Raw genomic sequence first — 17,131 nt, 5'->3', positions numbered from 1 at the left:
AGAGGGAGTTCGCAGAGAGTAGCACTGGCACAGCTACCATCATACTTGGCAGCACTCGGTTGACAGAATTTTGCTTTTTAAACTATTTATTTTTCATTTTTCTCCTTTTAAAATGAACAAAACAATATCACATAGATCTGGGCTGCATAACCTCAGCCCTCCAGCTGTTTTGGAACTACAATCCCCATCATTCCCTCACCACAGTAGCCAACGGGGATGATGGGAGTCGTAGTCCAGCATCTGCAGTAGAGACGAAGTTGTGCAGCCCTGGCATAAAATAATTCCGTACTATTGGTATCAAAAAAGGGCACATCAAATATCCATATTTTAAACTTGAATATTCTACGTAATGAAGATCATTTTTGTCCACTCTGGCCTGGTAGACGTAGACTTGTCAACAAAATTGCATTTATCACTGGCTTGTCTGGTGGCTACTTCTCCATTGCTGCCTTGAAGCTTTGGAATGCTCTCCCTAGTGAAATAAGAGCCTCCCCTTTTCTGACCATTTTTTAAAAAGTCTTTAAAGAGGCATCTGTTCACCCAGGCTTTTAACTGATATGGTTTTGATTGTTTTTAATGTTGTTTTAGAATATGTTGTTTTTAAAAATTTTAAATTGTTGTTTTTTAAATTTTGTGTTTTTGTTTTTAACTCATGTTTTAATGTTGTTTGTATCTTGTTGTAAACCGCCCAGATGTGTACGTTTTGGGCGGTATAAAAAAATGGAAAATAAATAATAATAAATAAATAAAATTGTGAAAAGGAATTCACCTTTCTATAAAATAATATTTACAACTCATATTCAACGATGCTTTGATGTCTGATGCTAATTTTTCCCATATTAAGATTCCCCATATATATGTGTGTGTGTGCATATGCGTATGTGTGTGCGTGTGTGTATATCTACACAGACACACAGGAAACCATTCTCTTTTTCCTGGAGGTCTTTCTCTCCCCCCATCCCAGTTCGTAACCATTCTAAATCTTGCTGACAACAATGCCATTCATTTCTTCTGCAAATCCGAAGCTTTCATTGCTCTCAAGTCATTTTAAATGCACGTTTGCAGAATCGTGTGGGTCTGCAAGCATTTAAAAAACCTTCCAAGTTGACGTCTCAGGGGGGCCGAACTCCAGAGCAAAGAGCAGTTCTGGGACTGCTTCTGAGACCCACCTTCTCCTCTTTCTCTCTCTGTGCTCCGGAGATAAGAGGAGGGAATTCCCTTTGCTAGCATCCCCGGCTCCCTCCTTATCTTCTGCCCTCACAGGGGATTCCTCGGCTGCCAGGCCTGGACCCCGCCCAAGCCTCTGAAACTAAGCAGACCACGGAGCTGTCAGGGCTCTGCAGCTGTAAACATCTGGCTGCCTCCTCAGCCCAAGAGCCTTAAAAGGGGAAATCTGGCTGCTCCTTCGTGGGGCAAAAGGAAGGCCACCTTTTCCTCTCTCGGCACTCTTGTTTTTAAATAAAGCTTGGCTGCTTAAAACAAAACAAAACACAGAACAGATCTAGAACAATTAATCTAGAACAGATCTAGAACAATTAATCTAGAACAATTAATCTGGGGGAGCAAAAGGGGAGCAAAGAATGTTATCGAGGACCAAGGATTTTGCTCGACGTTTCAAAACAGTCTTGATGGTTTTTAATGTCGTTTTTAGAATATTGGTTTTAAACTTGTAAATTGCTGTGTTTTTAAAAATTTCTTGTTTTTAAATTGCTCGTTTTTGTTTTTTAACCTAATGTTTTGCTTTTGTTTTCATCTCATCGTAAACTGCCCAGAGACGTAAGTTTTGGGCGGGATAAAAATATGTTAAATAATAAAAATAAATAAAAGGTATAGAGGTCCGGCAATTAGTGTAATTATAGGCCCACAGTATTTAAGAGAATGCCTTCTTCGTTAGGCGCCCCACGGCCTATTGAGGGCATTTGGGGAGGTCCTCCTACAGACGCCACCAGCTCGTCTCAGCGACAGCTCTTCGCCCCGAGGCCTTGGAATGTGCTCCCTGCTGAAACCAGAGCCTCGCCATCCCTGCCAGCTTTCTAAAAGGCTCTCAAGACCCATTTCTCCATCTAGGCTTAGAATCAGAGTTATAGAATCTATCAGTGTTTCTAATGTTGTTTTTCATTCGTGGTGTTTGACAGTAAACCAGCCAGAGAGGCGAGTTGGAGACTTCATGTTGCTTTCGAGCTTTCGATTCCCTTAAAATGCATTTGTCTCTTTCCTGTAGGAGGTAAGTATCAATCACAACTATAATTAGACCTGCCACCTTTTCTTTTACAACCTGTTCATCTGGGTAACTGGTTTCTGGAAATGACAGTATAGAAGAATATTCTTAATCTGCACTAATAGCTAGAGTTGTTTGTTTAAAAAATGGTAGCTAACCAAACAGAATCTCCTAATGAGTCTCCTTTTCATCCTAGTGCCCTGAGTGTTTCTGGCACTGGGTACCATTTCATGGTAGGAACACAGAAACAAAGGAAGCTGCCATATACTGAGTCAGGCCCTTGGTCTATCTAGCTCAGTATTGTCTTCACAGACTGGCAGCGGCTTCTCCAAGGTTGCAGGCAGGAATCTCTCTTAGCCCTATCTTGGAGAAGCCAGAGAGGGAACTTGAAACCTTCTGCTCTTCCCAGAGCAGCCCCATCCTCTAAATGGGAATCTCTTGCAGTGCTCACACATCAAGTCTCCCATTCAGATGCAACCAGGGCAGACCCTGCTTAGCTAAGGGGACAAGTCATGCTTGCTACCACAAGAACAGCTCTCCTGGCTGCAGGCAGGGATCTCTCCCAGCCCAATTTGGAGATGCCAGGACATTTTTCCTGGTACCATTTCCCACCATTCTTGGTACCAATTCCTGCCATTAGTTTTTGGCCAAGTTTTTCCATTCCCATTTCTGAGCCTGCCATTTCTGGGGTCAGGAAAAGACCTTTTCACTGGAACTGCTAGGAAAATTCGCACAGTGCTGAATGTTCACAAGTTTCCTGGGGACTGTACTACTCCCAGTGTTTTCCCTTGGAAAAATGCAGTTCTCAGATGTCCCCAAACACCTGCCTGGCATATCCTTCACATCCTTGTGCCATCCCCACAGCCTTCAGTACCAGTGAAACATGCCCCCCACTCCAACCTCCCGGGTGCTAGACATGTCATTGCATGGTGTGTGTGTGGGAACCTGCTTCCAAGCATCACCAGAGATCCTACATTTTAGCCAGAATTGCAAATTCTGATGCACAGCCCTAACAGCTACCCAAAAGGCAGGATTTCAGCCCGGGCCGCTTTCACAGTCTTACGGAGAGCAGCACCTGCTGAATTTCTGCCTAGCAAGCAGCTGCTAAAGGCCCGGGAATCATTAGCATCTTCAACCTTGGGCCGCTAAAGACAGCAGGAAGCAGGAAGTAATAAGAATAGCTCTCGCAGCCATAATTAGAGGCAGTTTTTCCAAGTCAGAGACTCTAACATCTCTCCATTAAGCACTACCTGGAAGGAAGATGAGAGAGAGCAAACAAACGGTGTTTACTCCCTGCAATGTGTGTGTGTTTTTTTAAAAATAACTCTCATCCAACAAAAATCCGTTCCGCTCAGAGCTCTTTGAGGTTAACAATCCTCGCCACAGTTCTGCTGTCCACCACACCCACCTGAAGTTACAGCAACAGGCAGAGACACTTGCCTACTTTTAGACCTCCCGGAGGCAAACAGATGAAGGTTACGTGGGCGGAAAACATCCCGTACCTTAATGAGGAGCTCCCGGCTCAAGGAGTGGTTATTCTCATCCGAGAAGATCTCTGACAGTTCGTGGAAAGTACGGAAGCTCTCCCTGCCGAAAGCAGAATGAGACAAATCCTTTTTAAAAAACACACTCAGAACTTCTACCCTCTCTTCGCCTCAAAATACCAGCTACATTTCATTCAGAGCAGCGAATTCTCTCTCTCTCTCTCTCTTTTTAAACAGAATACTGTATTGACCTGAATCGGAGACTAGGTTTCTTTCAAGTTTTTTGATATCATTTTATGTATTTATTTAAGTGCATTGATACACTGCCCCATACAAAAATGTCCCTGGGCTTTTCGCAATATAAAACCACCTAAAACATGAACATAGCTAAAACAACTGAAAATACAATAAAAACTCTAAAGGCTTAAAGGTTTAAAACTATAAACGAAAAGCCTGACTAAACAGGTAGGTCTTTAGGCCCTTCTTAAACGCATTCAGAGAAGGGGAAACTCTAATTTCGTTAGGAAGCACCTTCCCGAGTCCTGGGGCAACTCTAGAAAAGGCCAGGTTTTGGGCCGGTGGCAACCAAAACTGGACTTCCCCGATGATCTTAATAGGCAGTGGGGTTGATGAAGAAGAAGGTGCTCTCTCAAGGACCTCAGACCCAAGCTGTATTTCCCATATTCGAAATCTAGCTCAACATTGTCTACCCGGACTGGCAGCGGCTTCTCCAAGGTTGCAGGCAGGAGTCTCTCTCAGACCTATCTGGAGATGCTGCCAGGGAGGGAACTGGGAACCTTCTGCATGCAAGATATTCCCCTCAGGGGATGTATCCGCTCTGGGAAGAGCATCTAGGTTCCAAGTTCCCTCCTTGGCAGCATCTCCAAGGCAGGGCTGAGAGAGACTCCTACCTGCAACCACTGCCAGTCTGTGAAGACAACACTGAGCTAGATGGACCAAGGGTCTGACTCAGTATATGGCAGCTTCCTATGTTCCCATGCTCTTCCCAGAGCGGCCCCATCCTCCAAGGGGAATATCTTCCAAGGTGTACACATGCAGTCTCCCATCCAAATGCAAAGCAGGGCAGAACCTGCTTAGCAAAGGGGACAATCCATACTTGCTGCCACAAGACCCGCTCTCCTCCCATCCAGATGCTAGTCTCTTATCCAAATGCAAACCAGGACAGACTCTGCTTAGCAAAGGGGGCAATTCAGGCTGGCGACAAGACCAGCCCTCCTCCCATCCAAATGCAAGCCAGGGCAGACCCTGCTTAGCAAAGGGGACCCTCCACGCTTGCTGCCCTAAGACCAGCTCTCCTCCCTTAAAACACAAATCCCAGTGAGACTCAAACCCGCAAGCTCTGAATGACTCCATCGCCTCTGATCTCGACCTCCCACATGCTGTCAATGGCAACACGTCCATTTGCTGCCAGAGTCAGAAAGCGAATTGTTCCCCGCTGTTTTTTTAACTGAACATTCCGTCCCGGCAGCCATCACTCTACAGTAGCTTGGTGCTTATGATCCCATCTAGCGGATGAGAAGCGGCCTCGAGGGCGAGAGAGCAGAGGGGCTTCCCGAAAGCCAGATGGCGGGTTTGGTGGCAGAAGCCCGACCCACACTGGTGCCTTTGGTGTTGACGCACAAGGGGATCCGTGGCGCCCTCCCCGACTCACCGCGACACCTCGTCCCACGTCTTCTTCAACCGGTGCACCGCGTTGCACTGGAGGGCAGAGAGAATGGCGCGGAGCGAAGAGAAGTTCTTCAAGATACGGCATTCCTGGAGGAGACGCGGGGAAAGGGTGGAGCTTAGCGAGGACCGGCAGACTAAATTCTTTCCGCAAGTTAGGAATCGGCCCGTGGGCTCCCTGGGTGCTCTGCCCAAAACCCAACCCGCCATCCTGTGCCTGAAAAGGCTTGTAGGCTGGGGTCAAAAAAATGTAAAAATAATAATATTCCCACCAAATTTTGCAGTCAAATTGCTATTACTATTAGGACGGAGGTGCAGGTTTCTTGTTCCTCCAAGGGCTCACTTTCGGATCATGCAAAGGGCGAATGCTACTTTGATAACTCTATAGTGGGAACAGAGGAAGCTGCCTTCTACTGAGTCAGACCCTTGGTCCATCTAGCTCAGTATTGTCTTCAAAGACAGGCAGCAGCTTCTCCAAGATTGCAGGCAGGACTCTCTCTCCCAACCCTATCTTGGAGATGCTGCCAGGGAGGGAACTGGGAACCTTCTGCCTGCAAGCATGCAGATGCTTTTCTCAGAGCGGCCCCATCCCCTAAGGGTATTATCTTAGGAACATATTTATTTATTTAAAATATTTCTACACCCCACCCCCCCCGCCAGTACACTACTGCTCGGGACGGCTCACAACAATAAAATAGATACAATATAGAGTAAAAGCAATAAGATTAGCCAAATTAAGTGAACAAGTTAAAAGTCAGGTTAACATAGAAAGCTGCCATATACTGAGTCAGACCATTGGTCTATCTAGCTCAGTATTGTCTTCACAGACTGGCAGCGGCTTCTCCAAGGTTGCAGGCAGGAGTCTCTCTCTCTCTCTCAGCCCTGTCTTAGTGATGCTGCCAGGGAGGGAACTGGGGAACCTCAGATGCTCTTCCCTGAGCAGCCTCATCCCCTAAGGGGCATATCTTCCAGTGCTCACACATGTAGTCTCCCACAGAAATGCAAACCAGGGCAGAGCCTGCTTAGCAAAGGGGACAAATCCGTGCTTGCTACCACCAGACCAGCCCTCCTCCTCCTACACTGCATATATAAACTTTCTTCTGTCACTAGGTTTATGGGTTTTATATGTTTCACAATATCTCACATCAACCATACATTTAAAAAAAAAAGAAAAAAAGAATATGGCTCTCTTAGCTGCAGCCTGAAATATCACAGACCATCCCTGGGCCTAAGATTTTGCCAGGAGGTTTCCCAGACAGCAGGTTTTACTGCAGGTTTTCTGCAAGTTCGAAGTAGCCCCCCCAAACCTGACGCGAAAAGTGGATTTTTTTTTAAAACCCTGGATATAAATTGAGCTACACTCTTAACGTGCAATGAAAAACCCGAATCGTGTGTGAAGTGTTTCCTGAGAGCTCGCAGGGATTTCGGGGGTAAATTTGGCCAATATGTGAACACACACTCTCCATGCCGGAGTTGTTGTTGTTGTTGTTGTTGTTGTTGTTATTATTATTATTAACATTTTATATCCTGCTCTTCCTCCAAGGAGCCCAGAGTGGTATACTACATACTTAAGTTTCTCTTTCACAACAACCCTGTGAAGTAGGCTAGGCTGAGAGAGAAGTGACTGGCCCAGAGTCAGCCAGCAAGTCTCATGGCTGAACGGGGATTTGAACTCGGGTCTCCCCGGTCCTAGTCCAGCACTCTAACCACTACAGCACGCTGGCTTTGAGTTGCAGACTCAAACCCGGGTGTGAAAAACCTCCAGGTATGGACGAGAGGGTTGCCACACAAGTGGAAAAGCCTGAAATCCTAAGAACTAGAAACTTGAAAATCCTCGGCCACCCCGACACGGCTGGTTGTCGGGAGAGGGCGGGCTTACCCGGGCGACTTCAATCCAACGCTCCACCATTTTGGCCCTCTGCTGCGGCTTCAGCGTCCGCTCCCCGAGGCAGGTGGCGATGACGCAGTTGGTGACGCTGTTGAACTGCGAGACGGTGGCTCGGATGCTGGGGGCCAGGTGCTCTTTGCCCTTCTTGTCCCGCTGGGACCAGATGCAGCCCAGGCAGTGGTAGGGCACCACCTTCTTAAAGAGCTCCTGGAGGACGAGAGGCAGAGAGCGAGAGGGCAGGGTGAGGGCGGGGCGGGGCGGGAGCCAGACACGGGCAGCGATTCGGGGGAAAAGCAGAAAGGCGAGACTCACGGCATCCATCAGCGTGAACTGCTCGGCCACCATCTCCGGAGAGAAGGCGAGGAAGTCCAGTTTGCTCTCGGCCAGGCCGTTCTCCTCCTCCAAGCGCAGGGCGCATCCGGGATCTGCAGCTGGGGGGGACCAAAGCAAGGCACTGGGGTCGAGGTCTCCGGTGGGCCACGGTGGGGAGCAGGGTGCTGGGCTCGATGGGGCTCGGGCCTGATCCAGCAGGGCCGTTCTTGACCAGCAAGAAGCCCGGCAGGGACCGAGCACCCCTGGTCCCGAGCTGCCTCCCCTGCCTAAGCCCACAGGTCCCAGCACCTCCAGTTGGAAGGGTCTGACGGAAAAGGGGCTCCATCGGCCAAAGATCCTATGCCGGACACCCGGCTGAGCTGCTGCCCGTCCGAGCAGACAATGGGCCAGATGGAGCTAGCGTCCATCTCAGGCTTGCTGCCTCTCAACGGCAGCTGCCATCGTGTGCATGAGAGGACATGTGTTTTGCACACACAAGGCACCAGGTTCAGTTCCGGCTCTCTGCGATTGAGAAGTCCCAGGCTGCCTGCCGGGAAAGGATCTCTTTCTGCCCACGACCTTGGAGAGCTGCTGCCAGTCAGGGCCCAGCGTACTGGCTAGGTGAACCAAAGGCGGCCTCTGCAGAAAGGACGCTCCATCGGTTATTATTCCCACTTTTTCTCCAAGGAGATACATCCTCTCTCCACCCCAACGTATCCTTACAACAACCCTGTCAGGTCAGTTAGGTGAAGAGAACCAGGAAGCGTGTGCATGACTGGGACCAAGGTCACCTGGAGGGGGGCGGGGTTTCAATGGCTGAGTGGGGATTTGAACCCAACTCTCCCTGGTCCAAATCCAATCCTTCATCTGCTCACAGAATATGGGAGTTGGAATTGACTTTGGGGTCAATTCCAACCCTCCCTACTCGGTGTAGGAAACTGACGCATCAGATCATGGCCACACAGGTTCTACCTGAAAACCTCCAGCAAGAGTGTCCACCACTGCATGAGGCAAGCAGTTCCAATGTCCAACAGTTCTTACAGTTAGGAAATCCCTCCTAATGTCTAACCTAAATCTGCCACCTTGTGATTTCAACCCCTTGGTCCTCAGGAGCAACAGAGGACAAGCCGGCTCCTTCTTCTATGCGACGGCCCTTCAGTTATTTGCAAATGGCCTTCGTATCTCCTATTATTCTTCACTTCTCCAGGCTAAACATACCTAGCTCTTTGACCAAGTCCTCACAGTGTTTGGTTTCCAGCTTGGCCACCCTCTGCTGAACCAATTCCAGTGTCTCAGGTGACATTTGGGGAAAGCACCAATCAGGCCAAAAACGGTGACATTTGGGGAAAGCACCAATCAGGCCAAAATGGCTGCCACACATAGGCCTCCCACAGGTCCCTCAAAAAAATGGGGCCCCGGATCGCCTGAGGCCACAACGTGAATGGCCAGCAAGCGGAGCTCACCTTCCGCTTCCGCCTCGACACGTTCCTGCTGCTGGAACTGGGAGAAGAGGATGCGGGCGCGACGCTCCAGGTCCGAGCCGGGAATGTTGAGGCGCACATAGATGATGAGCTGCTTGAGGCAAGCGTAGTCCGGCGGATTGCGGAAGTCTTCCGAGTACTGATCCAGCCAGGCCCCCAGGATGGAGGAGATGGTACTAAGGGGGCGGAGTGGAAAGTGTGTTGGAGGGGGCACCAGGCATCCGGCCAATGGTTGTACCCAGGGCAGTGCCACACTGCAGGGAACGTTGTTCTCAACCGAGAGCCGTAATGAGGCCTGGCCCTCGGATGAGTAAACTTCCAGGGGTTTGGTCTGGATGATATTTAGCCTGCTGGCCTGAGTCCACCGGATAAGGAGAGCCGGCCCAGTGGCACGTGAATTGCCCCCTTTGCTAAGCAGGATCTGCCTTGGTTTGCATTTGGATGGGAGACTACCTGCGAGCACAGTAAAATATTCCACTTAAGGGATAGGGCCATAGCTCAGAGGGAGAGGAACATAGGAAGCTGCCATATACTGAGTCAGACCATTGGTCCATCTAGTTCAGGATTGTCTTCACAGACTGGCAGCGGCTTCTCCGAGGTTGCAGGCAGGAGTCTCTCTCAGCCCTATCTTGGAGATGCTGCCAGGGAGGGAACTTGGAACCTCCTGATGCTCTTCCCAGAGCGGCTCCATCCCCTAAGGGGAATATCTTAAGGTGCTCACACTTCTAGTCTCCCATTCATATGCAACCAAGGCGGACCCTGCTTAGCTATGGAGACAAGTCATGCTGGCTACAAGAAGACCAGCTCTCCTCGAGCATCTGCTTTTGCATGCAGAAGGTCCCAGGTTCAATCCCGGGCAGCATCTCCAAGATAGGGCTGGGAGAGACTCTTGCCTGCAACCTTGGAGAAGCCGCTGCCAGTCTGGGTAGACAACAATGAGCTAGATGGACCAAGGGTTGGACTCGGTATATATGGCATGTTCACACGTTTTTATCCTGTGGAGTCAGGCCAGCAAACCTAACATCATCCAGACCAAATCTGCGAAACGAGCATTCCCAAAATGCCCATCTGTGACACATCCACACATGACATTATACCTAACCCGGGAATGGGTGAAGCTACCCTTCTGGATTTTCCCCATCCCGGTACGCTGAGGAGGACACCATTAGGAACGCCAGCAGAGTGGGCACGATCCAAAGTCCGCCCCAGAAGTGCATCCCTGAAACTCTACCGAACTCTGCTGTTCACGCAGGCAGGGACAGGCTCCCCAGGCTGACCGACAGCCTCCCAAATAAGCCTGTAAGACGCCTCTGTGGCCAAAACCTCATGCTGGCTAGAAACTTGAGAAGTGGGGGAAAGACCAGCCCCGCCCCTTCTCAGAGACTTACTTTTTCAACTCCAGCCTTTCGTCCACAGCGTGCCTGGGGTGGTCTCCGTTCATCTGGAGATGGAACTTCCCATATCTAAGGGTCACAAAAAGCCAGTGAGCTTTGCTCAGCATCTGTTCTCAAGAGGTTAGTTACAGCCCACGCCTCCTCCAAGCAGCGGTACGGAGGCATGACCCCATTTTTCCTTCACAACCCCCCTTGTGTTCAGCTGCAAGGTGAGGACTGCCCTGGGATCCCCCAGCAAATAGATGTATGTATGTATTTACATTTTCTATCCCGCCCTTCCTGCAAGGAGCCCAGAGCGGTGTACTCCATACTTAAGTTCCTCCTCACAACAACCCTGTGAAGTAGGTTAGGCTGAGAGAGAAGTGACTGGTCCAGAGTCACCCAGCAAGTCTCATGGCTGAAGGGGGATTCGAACTCGGGTCTCTAGTCGAATTCAGCACTCTAGCCACTACACCACACTGGCTCTCTTCCCCAAAGATTTCCCAGAGGTGCGGTTGGTGGGGCACGCTTCACTTTCCCACCTAAAAATTCTGACTTGTAGAGCATTTAAGGCTTAGCCGGCGCTCTGTGTAGGCCATCTGATTTCTGCACGACTGTTCCTAGCAGGAAGCCAGCTCAGATCAGGGGCAGAAACACAACAGGGTTGTCGTGAGGAGAAACTCAAGTATGTAGTACACCACTCTGGGCTCCTTGGAGGAAGAGCGGGATAGAAAACGCAAATAAATAAATAAATAAATAAACTCCCATTCATATGCAACCAGGGTGGACCCTGCTTAGCTAAGGGGACAAGTCAGGCTGGCTACCACCAGACCAGCTCTCCTCTCCCAATAATAGGAAAGAACCCCACAAGAGACCAATTATAGTCTCAAATTCCCCGGGATGTTTTTAAATCCAAGACCTTTTCCAGTGGAAACTGCTCCATGAGTAAAGTAATTATAGCAATCAATACTAATCATAAACAAATCGTCCCATAACACATTGTTCTCTGGGCGGCTAGCTGGTTGAATCTGCTCATCATTCAGAAGTCATCTTCTTTCTCAGGGTTTCCCAACTTTTGAGTCCCCAGGCACTGTCGCCGAGGATGATGGGAGTTGTAGTCCAGCAACATCTGGGGACTCAAAGTTAGGAACCCCTGTTCTGCCTTGCTGTCTCTAAGCTCTTACTGAGTCCAGCGAGCACAACTGCCTTGATTGCAGAGAAGCCCACTGGCGTAAGGCCTTGGCAGCAAGGACGTAGAGGCCAGCGCCCCACCCGCCAGAATCCGCCGGGAGAATGAAGGGAAACAAGGGCTACCCACCTGTTCAAGAGGAGGTCCAGGACTTGCTTGGTGGTGGCGAAGGCCCGGTACGTACACAGGAAGATGGTGACGTAGGTCGAGTCGTTGCCTTTGAACGCCGAGACGAGGTACTCCACCAGCTTCTCCAGCGTGCCGGCTTTGATCGTCCGCACCTTGCACGTCTCGTAGAGGTTTAAGGCCGACTCGTTCTCAAACTGAAGAGAAGGGCGGCGAAACGTTAATATGGCCATAAGCACTTGGATGTTTTTTGCTAGAACAAAAAGACTTTCCCATCCGGATCTGCTCTATTCTCTGCCTCTGAAGGGAAAAAACCCACCCTAAATAACATTGAGTTCAGCAATCTCTATAAATTAAACAAATGAGGTGCATTTTGTTTGTTTTGAACTGCCAAGAAATTTAGGACCGACAAAAAGGAAGTACTTTTTCAGACAACATATAGTAAACCTATGGAATTCTGTGCCACAAGATTTGGTGACAGCCAGCAGCCTCAATAGGCTTCTCAAAGAAGTTTTTGTTATTCCCCTTGATACTTTTGGCTAAACGTTCCTCAAACTCTCTTTTCGCCTCCCTTATTGTCACCTTGCATTTCTTTTGCCAGAGTTTGTGTTCCTTTCTGTTCTCCTCATTTGGACAGGCCTTCCAGTTTCGGAAGAAAGTCTTCTTCCCTTTTATGGCTTCCTTGACGGTAGCTGTCAGCCAAGCTGGCATCCTCCTGGACTTAGTGGTACCTTTCCTCCTTTTGGGTATACAGTCTAACTGGGCTTCTAGTATTGTGGTTTTGAGTAAGCTCCATGTACTCTGGAGTGAAGTGACTCTCCTGATTTTCCCTTTCAGCTTTTAGAGAAGTTTCCCCTTCTGAAATTCAAGGTGTCTGTGTTCGACCTCCTTGGTGATTCTCTCCCCACATGTACAGTATGCTGAAATTGATGGCACTGTGGTCACTGTTCCCTAAAGGGTCGATGACACTGACATCCCGCACCAGGTCCTGGGTGCCACTCAGAATAAAGTCCAAGGTTGCCTTCTCTCTGGTCGGTTCCAAGACCAACTGTTCTAGGGCACAGTCATTCAGCGTGTCTAGAAATCTGACCTCTTTGTCATGACCTGACTGTGAATTTACCCAGTCTATGTGTGGGTGATTGAACTATGTGTGGGTAATTGGAGTATATATCAGGCAGTATGAAAACATGATAAATAAGTTAAAACAAACAAACAAACAAACAAACCACCTCGAGTAGTTTTTGTTCTGTTGAAAAGTTAGTAAACCAACAACAAAATGAAACCAGGAAGGGGGAAACTGCTTTGTGTCCACACAGCCAAATTCACAGGATACATACAAACCTGGTAAGCAACTCTACTTTGCATTTACACACTAGGGGTTTCCAGATGTTGTCAGACTACAACCCCCATCATCCCAATGGCCTTGCGGCTGGGGGTGATGGAAGCTGTAGAGAGACAAGGTTGAGAACCCCTGGTATCCCACATCACGCAGATATTTACAAATAAAATCCTTAGAACAGAATCAGGACTGCCTGGGGCAAATAAAGATCTCACTAAATAACTCTTCCTCTGAATATCCTAGTCTAGGCGCCACGGTTTAAAAGTCTAGGCGCCACAGTTTAAAAGTCTAGGCGCCACGGTTTAAAAGTCTAGGCGCCACGGTTTAAAAGTCTAGGCGCCACGGTTTAAAGGTCTAGGCGCCACGGTTTAAAAGTCTAGGCGCCACGGTTTAAAAGTCTAGGCGCCACGGTTTAAAAGTCTAGGCGCCACGGTTTAAAAGTCTAGGCGTCATGGCGGCTGGGATTCGCAAAGCTTTGGCTTACCCCCAGCCAGCGCTGCCCTTTATTGGCGGTGTGGTGAAGCTGGACTTTCCTGAGTGAAATGCTGTAGACTACGCCGTCTTCTACCTCTTCTCCGATCTCCTGGGTGGAGCTCTGGAAAGGGAGCAAAATGGGGAAAGCATAAATACAATTGCAGCCCGTCAGCTTCGCGGTGGCAAAATCAGAGCCAACCTCCAGCCAGAAAGGAATCAACCACCCTACATTTGAAGGCCCGAGGGTGGGGGTCATTGACCCACACTGACCCACCTCCCCTGTCTAAAAGTCTGCCCAAGGGAAGGGCCTCTTATTTCAGAATGCCGCGAAAACTGCAAAAATGCCTGCAGTTGGAGTACAATATTCCACATTTCTGAAGTTTTCATCCAGCAACCAAAATTCACCAGAAACGCAGGTTTTCTTCCCGTAAGCTCCGAATGCCTGGACCCGATGGTTGCTCGCTCACCTGGGGGATCCGGCCCCAATGAGACCACCAGCCTAGCCCCACCCATCTGGGGTCAGGGCCAGAGTTCCCTCTAACAGAGATTCCCAGATGTTGACAACTACAACTCCCAGAATCCCTAGCTGAAGTGGGGCTTTAGCTGAGGATGCTGGGAGTTGTAGTCAACATCATCTGGGATTTTTCTGTTAGGGGGAAGACTCGTCAGGGCTTCCAGGCTAGCTAGCATCGGCTTCCAGACAGATGTCAGCCACCATGGTGCAGTGGTTAGAGTGTGGGGCTTTGACTTGGGGGGGGGGTCCGAGTTCAAATCTCCGCTCAACCATAATGCTCACCATTATCCTTGGGGAACACACCTGCAGGACCAGTTCAAATAAGACTTTGCTGAACTGATCCACCCGCATCGGATAACGATTCGATAGCACCGCGACATCTCTCCCCTCTCTGGCACGCTCCCAGTTCACACAGGAGCGGCTTGTCTGTGCTGTCACTCAATGTGTGATCCAAATACTCTTTTAAAGCGGCATTTTGGAGTGTCTGTAGAAGGGTCGTCTGGATGAGCTGCACCCCATCCCAGTAAGGAATAACATGCAAGGGACAGAAAGAGATGTGCAGACACATCTTTATGATCCTTGTTTTAAAAACCCGCCAGGCCGTTGTGATTAATTTTGTATTCCTCTCCTTCTTTCAGATTAGAAATCAGAAGCGAAATTTTGTGCAGAAATGGCCAGCAGAACCTGGCAAGAAGTTGAACTGCCCCCTTTGCTAAGCAGGGTCTGATCTGGTTTGCATTTGAATGGGACACCACATGTGAGCACTGGAAGATATTCTCCTGAGGGGATGGGGCCACTCTGGGAACAGCATCTGCCTGCTTGCATGCAGAAGGTTCCAAATTCCTATCTGGAGATGCCAGGGAGGGAACTTGGGACCGTAGGAACCTAGGAAGCTGCCATCTACTGAGTCAGACCATTGGTCTATCTAGCTCAGTATTGTCAACCCAGACTGGCAGCGGCTTCTCTAAGGCTGCAGGCAGGAGTCTCTCTCAGCCCGATCTTGGAGATGCTGCCAGGGAGGGAACCGGGAACCTTCTGCTCTTCCCAGAGCGGCTCCATCCCCTGAGGGGGATATCTTGCAGTGCTCACACTTCTGGTCTCCCTTTCAAATGCAAACCAGATCAGACCCTGCTTAGCAAAGGGGGCAGTTCAACCTCTTGCCAGGTTCTGCTGGCAATTTCTGCACAAAATTTCGCTACCGATTTCTAATCTGAAAGAAGGAGAGGTCCTTAAGAGGACCAGTCGTGCTTGCGACCACAAGACCAGCTCTTCTCTCCAAGCACGGCTGTCAGCCCCAAGGCAGTGACGCCCCCTAAACAAAGCCAGGCAATGTGAGAAAAAGACAGCCGGAGTTGCTAAGGGCCAGAATGTTGCCCTTTGAGGCCCTGAGGAAAAACCCAAGAGGGCCTTGGTGGTGGAATTGTGTATGCAGCTGTGGGAAAGGAACGGAACCCTTAACGGAGCCAAGTTACATAACGATTCTCTCCGGAGCTGCTAGCTGGGAGAGAAAAGAGTGAAGAAAGGAGGACGCCAGAACCACAGAAGTGACACATGTGGGGCTGCCCTATCCAAGCTCTGCAAATCCAGGCGCCTTAATTTGCATGTTATGCAAATCAGCAGGTAGCAAATAATTTGCATGCTGGGCAAACGATGCGAATTAACTGACACACTCTCCAGTTGACCGGAGCCAAATAATTTCCTACCAGAAAATACCATGAAAAGAAATGAAGACCAGCAATAGAAACAAAAAATACGCTGAGCTTTTCAGCGAGGCTGAAAAGTATGTTTTCCTAGACACGCTTAAAGTAAAGGTACATAGGAAGCTGCCATATACTGAGTCAGACCACTGGTCTATCTAGCTCAGTATGGTCTTCACAGGCTGGCAGCGTCTTCTCCAAGGTTTCAGGAAGGAATCTCTCTCAGCCCTCTCTTGGAGATGCTGCCAGGGAGGGAACTGGGAACCTAGATGCTCTTCCCAGAGCGGCTCCATCCCCTGAGGGGAATATCTTCCAGTGCTCACACTTCTAGTCTCCCTTTCATATGCAACCAGGGCAGACCCTGCTTAGCTAAGGGGACAAGTCATGCTTGCTACCACAAGACCAGCTCTCCTCTCATAAAATAAACTGTGCCGTCAAGTCAATTTCGACTCCTAGCGCCCACAGAGCCCTGTGGTTTTGGTAGAATACAGGAGGGATTAACCATGGCCTCTTCCCACTCAGTATGAGATGATGCCTTTCAGCATCTTCCTAGATCGCTGCTGCCCGATATAGTACCAGCAGGGATTCGAACTGGCAACCTTCTGCTTGTTAGTCAAGCATGTCCCCCCTGCGCCACTTAAGGTGGTTTAGACACACTCACTTGGGAGAAAATCTGGTTGAAACCAATGGTACCTCCAGGTAGGCATGCCTAGAATGGATTGCATTAACAAGCCAAAAACCTTAAGCATTTCAATACACAGAGCTGTACATATCAGGTGGTACAAAAATATGATAAATAAATAAATACACAGGTAGGGAATGGTTTACTTCAAAATCAAACTACCCTCTCAGCTACCCTATAGAGATCCCCAGCTGATAAAAAACAACAACAGCAACATTCCTCAAGGATCACATTCCTTAATGTGAACCTCTCCCAGACAGATTCCTTACTGGATCCCTTACTCGGAATCCCACGGCTGAGCAAAATAGTGACCGCACGTTTTGCTCCAGAACTCCATTTCTACAAAGGCTAGAGCTCAGCTTTTTCAAATAAATGAAAGCTGGGAATCCAGGAAGCTAAGCAATCCGGGCGACTTGCTTAAAATCCAGGCACTACCCAGAAATCTGGGGGAGACCGCAACCTTCGACGCATGGCTCCCTAGAAAGCCAGGACAGAACCACACAACGCTGTCATTAAGAAAAGCATCCTCCTCTAGAGAAATGAAGGATATTCCTTCCCGGCCATATCTCCAAGACAGGGCTAAGAGAGACTCCCGCCTGCAACCTTGGAGAAGCCGCTGCCAGTCTGGGTAGACAATCCTGAGCGAGATGGACCCATGGTCTGACTCA

At 49.2% G+C, this 17,131-nt stretch overlaps 1 protein-coding gene across 5 annotated transcripts in view; it reads right to left on the bottom strand.

The window, feature by feature from the left end:
* The window catches only part of RALGDS (ral guanine nucleotide dissociation stimulator), a 125,438-nt gene that overhangs the window by 15,682 nt on the left and 92,625 nt on the right, over positions 1–17,131 (bottom strand). For 4 of the 5 annotated variants that reach the window (XM_053282226.1, XM_053282225.1, XM_053282222.1 and 1 more), the window contains exons 2-9: positions 13,581–13,691; positions 11,761–11,954; positions 10,458–10,532; positions 9,052–9,245; positions 7,589–7,707; positions 7,268–7,483; positions 5,375–5,478; positions 3,721–3,805 (exon numbers count right to left, since the gene is read on the bottom strand). In XM_053282226.1, the coding sequence (XP_053138201.1) occupies positions 3,721–3,805; positions 5,375–5,478; positions 7,268–7,483; positions 7,589–7,707; positions 9,052–9,245; positions 10,458–10,532; positions 11,761–11,954; positions 13,581–13,691 (1,098 nt within the window). The remainder of the gene's footprint in view (positions 1–3,720; positions 3,806–5,374; positions 5,479–7,267; positions 7,484–7,588; positions 7,708–9,051; positions 9,246–10,457; positions 10,533–11,760; positions 11,955–13,580; positions 13,692–17,131) is intronic. The other variant, XM_053282223.1, reaches the window with a different exon arrangement.

Source organism: Hemicordylus capensis, chromosome 17 (assembly GCF_027244095.1).
Source record: "Hemicordylus capensis ecotype Gifberg chromosome 17, rHemCap1.1.pri, whole genome shotgun sequence".
NCBI lineage: Eukaryota > Metazoa > Chordata > Lepidosauria > Squamata > Cordylidae > Hemicordylus > Hemicordylus capensis.
The sequence above is the reverse complement of the archived record's forward strand: the minus strand, read 5'-3'. Positions and strand labels throughout refer to the sequence as shown.